General features: G+C 38.1%; 1 protein-coding gene across 2 annotated transcripts in view; it reads left to right on the forward strand.

The window, feature by feature from the left end:
* The first annotated feature begins 2,708 nt into the window (after positions 1 to 2,708).
* The window catches only part of LOC140343315 (sphingolipid delta(4)-desaturase/C4-monooxygenase DES2-like), a 29,621-nt gene continuing 20,271 nt past the window's right edge, over positions 2,709 to 12,058 (forward strand). Inside the window, exons 1-2 of one of the 2 annotated variants that reach the window (XM_072429944.1) lie at positions 2,709 to 2,851; positions 5,422 to 5,546. In XM_072429944.1, coding sequence (XP_072286045.1) covers positions 5,465 to 5,546 — 82 coding nt within the window. In that variant the 5' untranslated portion in view covers positions 2,709 to 2,851; positions 5,422 to 5,464. Of the gene's footprint in view, positions 2,852 to 4,083; positions 4,153 to 5,421; positions 5,547 to 12,058 lie in introns of those variants that run through there. The other variant, XM_072429945.1, reaches the window with a different exon arrangement.

Below are 12,058 nucleotides of genomic sequence, written 5' to 3' on the forward strand. Positions count from 1 at the left end.
TCTGCAATTTAAAAAAAAAATTTCATGAAAAACAGTGGATCACTTTTGGTACAGAAATCTAGACCTCAGTGTAACGCTCAGGTGGTTAAGGGTATGTCATATTTCCTGTTTTATAAATAGAGCCCTAAGAGATTACAGAAAATTAAGGGTAGATTTAAGTGACAGGTTTTATAATCTTGACAATAGTATAAAAACTTTTTTTGCTGACCTAGACCAGGGGTCGGCAAACTCCGGCATTTAGGCCAGATACAGCCTAGCCAGTAGTTCGTTCCAGCCTAATGCCCCCTGGCCGATCTGGCCTAATGCCGTCTAGCAACCTGTGACTCCAGAGCCGCGAGCTGCCGGCGGATCGGCCAGGGTGCGTTAGGACCACCGGAGCCGCCCCCTTGCAGTGGTTTCCCTATTTACCGCGGCCGGCGTTGATACTTCCACCGCGGTAAAAAGGGAAGGCTCCCTGAAGGGAAATCCCTTTCCTCCGCAATGCATACGAAGGGGAGGAATTTCACTTCAGGGGGCGTCCCCTGGTGGTGGGCGTTCCCTGAGATGTGTATGTGCTTATCACCAATGCTAAATCTGGTCCACAAGCCATACTTGTAGGACTGACCAATTGCCCTGAGCTACATCACCTAACTTTATCTACAATGATACAAGAGGCACTTTCAGTGATAGGAGCCCTTTTCATATGAAATCTATATTACCAGCAGCATGAAATTCAACTGAAAGTTTCCCCTGTCCACTTAGCAAGGATAGGTTGTCCCACATTCAGCTAGGGGAGAAGATAAAAAATATGGTACATGAATTTTAAACTAGGGTTAAAGAGTCAAGAACTTTTTTTTTAACACAGGCAACCTTCAATTATGAGTAAAGATCTTGTTCTGAAGCTTTAGCATTCTTATAATGCAGGTTTGCATGGTTACTGACCAGTTGGATTCAGCTGTATTCTGGCTTCATGTAACTCTTAAAGATTGTATAGTACAATATGCACAGCTAAATTTCATGCTTGGCCCATGGGCAGCTATTGCTGTAAGATGATTGTGTAATATTCCAATAGAGCTTTGAAACTTAAGCTACGTACACACGTCCAATGGTTCTCGCCCGATAATCAGGCGAGAATCTGGCGTGTGTACAGCGTCAGTCGTCCATTGTCCAAACAACCGTTCTGACGGATCCATGGACGACTAACGATCCTAATGCAAGGGAAGGGGGAGATCGCACAGCAGGGTGCCGCTCCATCGCTCCCCCCTCTGCATAGAGCTGAACGGTGCTGTATGTACAGCACTTGATCAAGCATCGTGCAGTGCTAGTCATTGGAAAGGATTGTGAAAGATCCTTTCCAACAACTATTATTGCACGAGTGTATGCGGCTTTGGGATAAACTCCAGATTTAAAACTTCTATTGAAACACAAAAGAGGGTTAATCATTTAACCAACTATGCATCTATATTTCTCTGTGTCTACAATGCATTCAGAGGCCTTAGAACAGATTTGTTGAGAGTCCTGGACCCATGTGTGTACATGCAGTTTCATCAAGTGAGCACCATTTCACTACATTAAAAAAAAGAAAACTATTTGTAACACACTATTTTGTCTGAAATCTTGCTGTAAAATCGCAGGTTCTGGCATCATCACGTCACTCTGGGGGACGTTTCTTCATCTTTGAGTGACACCTGGATCCCCGCACATGCACGGTCCTGAGCCAGTAAATTTAGTGCTCCGTGGGTCCAAAAAAGTTGGTGACCACTGGTGTAGGTACAGGTTAAAACCCACATCTTGTTATTTCCTTGCTGTATCCAGCTGAAGAGATTCCCTTTCACTCCTGGTCTTGAGGAAGCAATAGGAAATGAGAGGAAATTAATCCAAAGAAAATTTAAGTTCCGATTGTAAACAGTTGTCACAGGAACAACTGTCCCCAAAGGAAGATTTTCCCTCACCTCTTGCTATGATCACAACTCAGGTATACAGGAGATTCTCTGCTTCTGGGACACAGACATCAATAAAATGTGACATATGTTTAAGTCTGTAGGGGCTAAATTAGGAGAATAATCACTAATATTTAATGCTAAGGGCTTGCTCATATCAGCTGCACTTAGATGCATTTTACCATTTTCAATTAAAAACAAAATGCATGGACACAAGAAAATATATTTGCATGTTGCATTTTGGGCGAGTTGACCTGAATTTTGTTTTTTACTTAAGCATTGGTAAACTGCAATATCTAAAAAGTGTGTTCTTGGGTTTAGATATATGTACATTTCACAATCTGCTAGTTTTGCAGTTAATAGAACAAAGGGCCATAGGCTAGAAAAGAACAAATCACTTTTTAATCAAATATTCAAACATATTTTAAAATAGAAGAGTGATCTTTGTGGAAAACCAGTAAATGGTTTATAAACAGTAAAACTTTCAAGAGTAAACCGTTTACTGGTGGGAACATTCCTAAAAAAAATCAGGGCAGTTGATTACTATTCAGTGATAATCTTAATTCAAGACTTTCTTGTCTCCGTGTTCACAGTCGTGTACAGAAACCAACAAAAGGAAGCAGCCATGGCATGACAGAGTGCATTGCTTCTATTGGATTCCACACAGTTTGTGACTGAACAGGTTGAACAGTTGACGGTTTGCAGAGCAGACATTGTACCAAGGAGTATCCTGATATTAAAAGGCTAACAGGTTCTACCTGTAGTCACAGGGGTATCTTATCTCTAGTTGAGTTTTTCTGTTGACACAGGGGGTGTATCCTGTAAGGCTATAGGTGAGACAGGTCCTCCCTCTCTGGTGACACTGCTACACACCTTGTCACTCTCCCTCTTCTTCTCTCTGATTAGAGACACAGCACTTGGATATATTACAGGTAATGTCCATTATACACTTTTTTATATACTTTTATTCCATTTAGTTGGAATATGTTTTACTGCATGATGGGAATTTGGTTTTAACAATATTACATTTTTCAGTTTAGCAATTTTTGCAAATCAGAAAGAGGATTGCTTTGGTTTTAAGTAATTTAGAAAGCCAAGATAAAATAAACAGATTATAAGTGAAATTAAAAACAAGTATTTCATAATTAGGATTATCAAAGTCAAGGACTTTTTCAGAGACTACTCAGTAAACTCTTTCAATGTTCTTAAAATAAATGAAAAGTGTGAACATGTAAAAGAGATAACGTTTATCATAAGCTTATGCCTCTATGTATACTTAACAATTATATACCCAGTATTACTGTAAATATATATGTAAATGAGGACAACACGATTTGTATAATTATATATGCAGGCTATGCTTTGCAGTGCAAGTATAGAAAATATGGACTCCAATAGGTGGCACAAAGCCACTGAGAACGCTCTCTAGTGGCTGATCTACAAATCTTTATGTTTAATACAGTTCAAAATTATATAAAAGCAAACTATATTTAAATGAGAAAGGCATTACCACAAAGAGATAAACCCTGCAATAATTAAAATACATTATACTTTCCCATTAATGTAAATCTGTCATAGGTAAAAACAAAGTCAAAGTAAGATAAATGTTTTTAATGTATTTAATGTCATATGTAAATTCAGATCTTCGTGTTCCACAATACAATGTTGGTGTCTGTTTTTGATTCAGAACTACAATATATATAGTATAACTGAACTTTTCTATGTTCTGAACTAATCCATATGTTTTTATTAATTACAGCCAGGTTGTTTCTTATCAGTATGAATGTATTAGAACATAATAAGCAAGCAACATTATGAATTTAGAGTAGTCTATCAGTGAATCCTGGGTAAGCAAGGAGGAAAGCAGAATCGGCAAAACATATAAAGTACACATTTTATATCATAAAAACAGTATGTTTGAAAGAGTTCAAAGGTTCCTCCTTTATCAAGGTTTGGAAGTTTTAAATATGTACTTGGCTGAAAAAAAGAGATCCTGAGGGGTAATTAGTGTCTGGGTTCCAGCACTAATCTCACCCACCTAATGCGGAACTAAACCCTGTTTATAATTACCTGTTATCATTTCATCATGTACACCGCCATCTCCTTCCTTCTTATCTTCCTTGTTGTGATTGCTGGATAGGGATTATGTTATTCTTGCAGGCATTCAGGAGTTCATTTAGTACTGGCAGCTAAAGCTAGGATGTGCCAGGTATCTAAGGGAGGGATCAGGCAGGTGAGTATGTTTCATTGCAGAAATGCTAGTACTGTTTTTTGCTTAAAGCTCTGCCTGATCCCTTCCGTTTTATTACGGAACTTGTACAAAAATAGGCTTAAATTTGTTGTCAGCCAGTTAATTGGGTAATAAGGGGTTATGAGAGCCATGCCAGAGTAATGGTTCTGCTGTTGGCATCATCGCTGGCAAGAGAATAGGCAAAACAATGTATTTCCAGGTTTACTTGCTGGAATGCTTCTGAATGTTGCCAGTTTTTCTAGCAAGGGAGCAACTTGGCAGGAACATAAAGGCTGCCTATTAGCAAGTTGTTTCTTGCAAGTAGCAGCAGCAGCAGGATGGCTTGTCTGGCAGGATTTACCTGCTTCAGTCATTCAAAGGCCTTGCCTCTCCCCTCCGCATTCACATAAACTTGTTAGGTCAGAAAAACTGACCTTGCAAGCTTATGGAAAACTCTGCAAAACCAAGTTATTTTACTGCCTGAAACGATTTTTTCTCTGTTACATAACTGTGCAAAAGGTCTTGTTTTTAGGTAGATAAGTTGAATTGTTTCAATGTTTCTTTATCAGAAAGTAACAGAACAAACAGATCACACATCCAATAATTATCGTTGGAAAACAAAGGCGAACGACTGATTGGCCAAAAATCGTTCTAAAAAAAGTGACCAACGATGCCGACGAACGAGGTTTGACGTTGGAAATGAACAGCTGGCACGGCGGATCTGATTGGCCAATGATTGTTCACTGTCTATCGTGTGTACAGTCGTTCAGTGATCGTGCATGTTTCTGCAATACACTTTCTCCTTTACATGTCACTTCCTGCATCGTTCAAACGATTGTATCCAATGTGTGTACACTTTTGGTGGATTATTTTTGAAGGATCATACCATTACAGCATGTACAGAATTGTGCACAATATGATTGTTCAAGTATATTTGTGCATAAACGTTGATCGGTCATAATCGTTCGTTTTCTAACAATATTTATTGGAAGTGTATAGCTAGCTTTATATTCCCACCAGGGCTATAAAGTTACCAAAAATCTGTAAATGCTCACTCTGCCCAACTTTACAGTTTTGGGTAGACCTATGTCCTGTTTAGAGTAGCAGCATTAATATGTGCACAGCCCAACCAACCAAAGTGCCAAACCCTCCTGAGAACTAAACACATCACTATTCTAATATATATCTCCAAAAGATCTTATGTAGATTTATAAGGCTATTGGGGTACATACTGATGCTAATCAGTGTTTTTTTTTTTTATTAATTCAACAGGTGACAACATTAAATCTCGTATCTACATCAGGCTGAATACACCATGGGTAACAAGGTGGTCAGGGATAACTTTGAATGGGTGTATACAGATCAACCGCACTCTGACAGGCGGAAAGAGATTTTGGGTGAGTATTCTGTGTTTTTGCTATTTACAATTTGATTTTTTTTTGCTATTTACAATAGACATGTGATATACCAGTGAAATAAATGAAAATGTGGTAATTCATTGTGATAGGGTGTTGTAGTATCTGATAGATAAGGTATACGATGAAGTGCATGTATGTCAGGTACTGTTGTGTTAAAAGCTCCAAAAACTAGAAAACCAGTTTAGCCTCCTGAAGCTGGTCAGGGAAGACTCAGGAGGGTTCCCTGACCATACCACAAACGTTTGAGTTTTCGACCTGTGCAGGGTAAGGCATATGTGTGTTTGCAAGTAATGCTGACTTCTATAAGTCTGTGTTTGGAGGCTGAAAAGGAAGGAACTTTACATAACAGTTACAGCACTGCATTACAGTTACCATAGGAAATTCCCTACTATTGTAACTTGACCTGTTTTATTTATGGACTGTGTTTTGTTTTGTTTTTGTTTGTTTTTCTAGTTTGGATAGTGTCTGATGTTTATTTTACTGCTTTGGTTATTGTTTTGGGCAACTTACAAATAAACTACAGAACCAGTAGGAAATATTTGAAGTGTATCTCTTGGTAAAACCTTTCTTTTTGAAAGGGTTTTTATTTCAGTATGTGATTCCTCAGTAGAGAGGTTCACCCCTCTTATTTTAGAGCTGTCCCCACAAGGAGAAATCTAATGGAGACGCTTGTTCTTCTTCACCTATCAGCTGTTACCTAATAGGAAATTTACCCTTACTTTCGTAGATTTCCATTTCCTGTTCTGTCACTGGGACATAGGGTGCAGTGCCATTTACTCAATGGTACACAGACAGCACAGAAAAGCTTTCCTTACCATAAAAACACTCTTTAGGCTTTGGGTCAAAACATTGTAGAAAGTGGCACAAAAAAGAGCTGAATCTCAGTTTCACAATAAATCTAACTGATTCTGATTAGTTAGTTAGCTGACCTCATAAGTAGGAGCGCATTCATTATTGTACATAATAAACACCCATGTATGCCCAAGATATATTTACAGTAAGACTGATCTACAATTTGTTTGGGTTAAATTGGCTGAGAGCTAATATTTCTTACACAGTACATATAGGTGTTTGGTTTCATTCTGAAGGTTTGAGGTTTCAGATTTCTTCACTCTTTTGCAATGTAACACAAAATGCCTGAATTGTAATTCATTTTTAAACAAAGTATAAAAGTTACTGTGATAGAAGCTTTTGTTATGAAGACCGTGTCTTGGAATGTTATCATGTAACTAATTATAATAATTTTCTTATTTAAGCGATCCCTTTAAAATAAACATGGCAATCTAGATAAATTGTTCTTTTCTGGCGCAGCCTGTATGTGTTAAGGGAAACTACATCAGGCAGAACACAGTATATTTTGAGCAAATATGTTATTGTTTACCCTAAAGAATTTTAAAGGTGGTCATTTATACAGACACATGACTGTGATAGGGCTGAGTTCCTGCATCTAGTGCCCACCCCCACCCACACCCTTTTACCAAAACATACAATGACACCTTCACTTGGTTAAATGGCCCAATGGGCCGTTTATTACCAAATACTTAAATAACACTAAAAACTCTTTTATAAATAACTATAAAATTAACCATAAATTACAATATGAAATTAAACATACAAACAAATAATTACCAAAGTATCTTAAATAACTATAAATAACTAAAATAAATACATTAATAAAACATCTTTGCGTAAAACGTTAAACACACCCCTGGTTACTGGTCCTCGAAGGTCCCGCAAATCATGACTCCCCGAAAGGGTCTGCACCGCCGAGGTATGTATGCTCCCAGCCGAACCTCAAGCTCAGGAACGATACCAGCAGCACTCGCAGCCCTACACCAGCGAATGTACTCAACTCCCAACATCAACCTTACCGAGGGTCTTATACCTTAGATGAGACCCTCACCCCCACTGAAAACCGTCCAATACCACACCTTCCCTCGAGGACCTCACCGCCCACTGAAAAAACTGTCTACTACCATTTTTTTTCCCCGCCTCAACAGGAAGGGGGGAAGGGAAACTTTCCTGTCCTCGCTCCGTCACAGTGAAAAAAGACCCTCCTCTCCCATCTCTCCCCCTTTTCACCCCTCTTATCTCTCCCTCTATACCTCACTTCCAAGCACCCTAATAACTCCCCCCCCCCCCCCATTCCACTAATTTCACTCTGTTCTCCGCCCCAGGCCTCACTGATCTGAGAGATGAGTCATGGAAGGTATGACCACAAACACGAATACCCATGACTGCATGTTTAACGGACGGATGTGAACGGACAAAGGAGGAAACAGATGTGGTCAGACACTAACCTAAGACAGACCATATACATACATTTTCAAGCATTTGACTTTAACCTGTAGTAACCTGTAGTCCAGATTGTGACCCCCTCTGTCCAAAATAATTTGTATCAACAGACCCCCAAATCAAATTAAGACCCCCAAATAGTACTGTCTCCCAAATAATACTGAACAAAATATCGAACAAAAAATGAAAAAATTGGAATTTTAAGGTGTAAATTCAATTGTTGCAGGTGTACAATAAAACAAAGCACCCTTTTATTCAAATACATAAAATAGATCAAAAAAACATTTTTTCTTGAAAGAAATGGTGCCGTATACTATTAATATCATTAAATTCAAGATGTTTGCTGCTTGTTCAATGCTTGCTGCTCAATGCATTTGTGAGCAATTCTGAAACATCAAAAAATGGACACAGAAATGAATACCCAAGGGAATGACACAAATAAAAGTTCATACATTATGACCATATGGGGCACATGGGATCCAGGGAGTCCAGTGAATCCTAAGATGATTGTCTACCAAGTATACTGGCCATATAGTGCTTCACCAAGCATGTTCACCACATACAATGGCCAAAATAAGAAGCACTACCCAGATAGAAGTTGTTCCTAGCAAGGAGTTGTATCAAATGACAATCATCTTGTTTTTACAGCTAGCCTAAATTTGACATTTCTATAACTGTGCCACGTGTTACATATTTGTAGATTCTCTCCCTTTTGAAAGCCTTAGAAGGGTGGAGATCTACTTTAATGTAACTGTGGCAACAGAAAAAAATATATCTGTCCCATTGTTTTACATCTTTGTGCTCCTGAAACCAGCTTAAGAATGTTCAGCATTCAATACACTTCCAATAGTATGTTATATATTATACGCTGTAGTTACATCTGGCGGTTAATACATCACTGCCATGTCTTGTAGCTGCCAATGGATGGAACGCTAGCTAACTAATGATCTGTAATTTGACATCAGGTAGATGAATGGGACGGTGGGGTGGTTCTCCATTACATTGTGGGCACCACCATCTTCCTCTCTTCCAGCTTTTTCTGATCCCGAATGTTTATCTCAGTATTGTTTATAGGTATATATATAGTTCTGCTGTGGTATCAGCAGCACAGAGTGTAAAATGGGGATGCAGGAGATTTGAAAAACAATGGTTGATACCAACAGAACACCAACTGTTGTCACTAACAAACACTAACAAAAGTAAACAGGGAGTTTTTTGTTTGTAGAATAAAATGAAACAGAGATCACCTTTGTCCAGGAAGGTACACAGCAGGATCTGAAAACACATCTAAATCTTTTTACTGTAAATGCTTTCTAAGCCTGTTTATCTAATTCCTTCTGAAATCCCTGCATGACCGGCTATCTACTAGTACATTTACAAACTGTGCATAAAGGAAATTGTTAAACCTTTAACCCAGATTAATAGGATTATGTACATTATGTTATTCAATTATTCATGCACTACTATTTAAAAAGTTATAGCTTCCCTTAAAACACAAATAAAGGCTAAAAGTGACAGGCTCGTTTGATCCTGGTATTTCTCTTTTCAGGGTAAAATTTCTTGTTATTTAATAAGACATGTCTCCATGGACTGGGGAAGCTCCCTGTAGAAAACATAGGATTATTATTTCATGGTTGTCGTTGCTTCATAAACCATACTGGGAATTGCTAAAAGTTAATGAAGTTAACATGGCATGCAAATCTCATGGATCCCTGCACTCTGTATCACAAAGTACATTCAAGTAAACCTGTCACAAATCTGGACATATCATGAAAACAGGCTCAAGAAAGAATTATCTCCAGTGAAAACCCCATGTCAAAATTTTTGGGGATACATATATACCGTATATACTCAAATATAATCTTATCCAAATATAAAAGGTAAAAAGGAAAAGTACATTGACTCAAATATAAACCTTGGGCACAAAATGCACCCATCACTAGTTTCATTTAAAACTGTAAAAAAAAAGCCAATATAATTACATATAAGATAATATATGAAAAAAAAATAACATGAATTAAAGTGACATGGGGCTGGGGTGAAAGTGACAGCCTGTCATTGAGAGGTAAAAGATGTAGTTATTTATTTTCATTAGAAAACAATTGACTAAAACAAACTGTGTAGAGTCCCCACTCTTTTTTAAATCCAGACCCTTTAGTTGGCTTGAGACCTTCCTGGATAGAAGATGGGGGCAGGACCCCCCTCCACATCTCTAAAATGTCTAATGGAATTGGGTTTGCCCAAGAAGGAAGGGGGAAAAATGTGTAGCAAAACTTAAACCCGCGCCTGCCAACAGCGGTGGCAAGGACCATCATTTGGGGGAGAGGGTCTAATCCCTACAACGTGACTCTAGTCTTGTAGGGGGCTACGGGTGGAGAGCCTAATAAAATCTAGAAGCCGCCTTTGATAAGGGATTTCCTAGATATCTGGGGCACCCTGGGGAATGAATACAGGCATGCATAGCAGTCCTTTTCCCATTCCCAGAAATATCTATAGAGTTAAATTAAAGACACAACATAAGTGAAAAAAACATCTTCATTAGGCCAAAAAGAAGTCACAGGATGACCAATCAGCTCAGTTGTTCTTTTGCATGATTTGCTGAGCTAAAGTAAAGAATGATGTTATTAGCTTTGGCTTCATTATTTACATTTTTTCAGCCAAACCAGCAGGGGATAGACCGAGGACAGGTGCCCTTGGCTATCCCCTTGCAGAACTGTCTGTACACAATGACAGGAGTGGAAATTATTAATGTTGGATCAGAACTCTGATCCAAGCACCTCTAGCTACCAGCAGCACTTGTCCAGCTGAGGGATCTCTTGCCTGACCCTTAAAGTAAAGGTCCATCAGTGCCCTCTCCCCTGCATAGTTAAAAGTTTAAGTTATTTTTTAGGCTGCTAGTGGCAGCTTTGGAAAAAAAATGACTTTTTTTGAGCTGGGACGATTGTGAACAAGTAGGTTTGTTTTATTTCAGAAGAAACATAGCCTGCTAAGGTTTAAAATTTAAATTTTAGTTCCCTATACCCACACGGAAATGACTTCTAATATGAAATACTAGAATTAATTATGCAAAGCAAACTATATCGCTAAGGTTGTTCTTGTATTGAAGATATGAGAGATATTTTCTAGGGACATCTAAATCCTAAATGTATTTTTGATTATTCATTTGATTAAGTAAGCGAGTGTATGTGATTTAAAGGAGTGCTGATATAATAGGACTTTTCATGGGCATCCAGAGAACAATGGCTTTGTAAAAAGATTCTATAGGAAACAGATACTGTATATTAGCTGCCTGTGTAAACACAGCAGTGATGGTCACCAGCTGGTTGTCAGGGTTATGAAAGGTAACAACAAGGACAGGATGGTTGTCATGTTGTTACAAAGCATTTTATTTCACATTGGTGTGCTACATTGTAAAAGTTTTTTGTTATTACATTAGAGGTGAAATTAAATAAAATATAGAATCTAATGAAATTCTATTGGTTGGTAGTCCAGGTAAATGATTTATATTAGGGAGATATTGAGTAGCTGATCACCCAGACATTTCTGAATGTATGATCAGCCTAAGATGGATTGCTGTAATTTTATATATATATATATATATATATATATATATATATTTACACACTCACTTTTTTTTTTGGTGAAAGTACCAATATTTTCTGGTTTACAGATTGAACTATTCACATCAGTCTGTGCCCTGTAGGAAGCTTTTAATCCAGTGCCCTTACACACACACAATTACACACATCCAGGACAGTTTGAATGGAAGGTAATTAACATATTAAATTTTGATCTGTAGAAAATCATGCGGAAACATGGGGAAACTATACACACTTCCCCCAAATGGCAATGCTGATAGGTATCTAGCCCAGAACCCCTGCACTGCAAAGACCTCCGGACTTTCTTCACTTCAGACAGCTTTTAGGTGTGTCTGAATTATGACATACTTTTTTTATAGGTTCTGCCCTTTGTACCATGCAGTTATTTCAACAACAACTAATGCTAGAAGGTACTGTTAGATGAAGCGTGCTGCCTGCATTTTATTCACAGCTACTGCACAAATAAACATCCATTTTTTTCAAATAATGAAAGGAAAGATACATTTATGGTGGGGTATATTGCAAGTCACACATTATTCCTGCAGTGCATTTGCTATTTTTACCTACAAATGTCCAGTTAATGCCAGAGGAGAGAAG

This window comes from Pyxicephalus adspersus, chromosome Z (assembly GCF_032062135.1).
Source record: "Pyxicephalus adspersus chromosome Z, UCB_Pads_2.0, whole genome shotgun sequence".
NCBI lineage: Eukaryota > Metazoa > Chordata > Amphibia > Anura > Pyxicephalidae > Pyxicephalus > Pyxicephalus adspersus.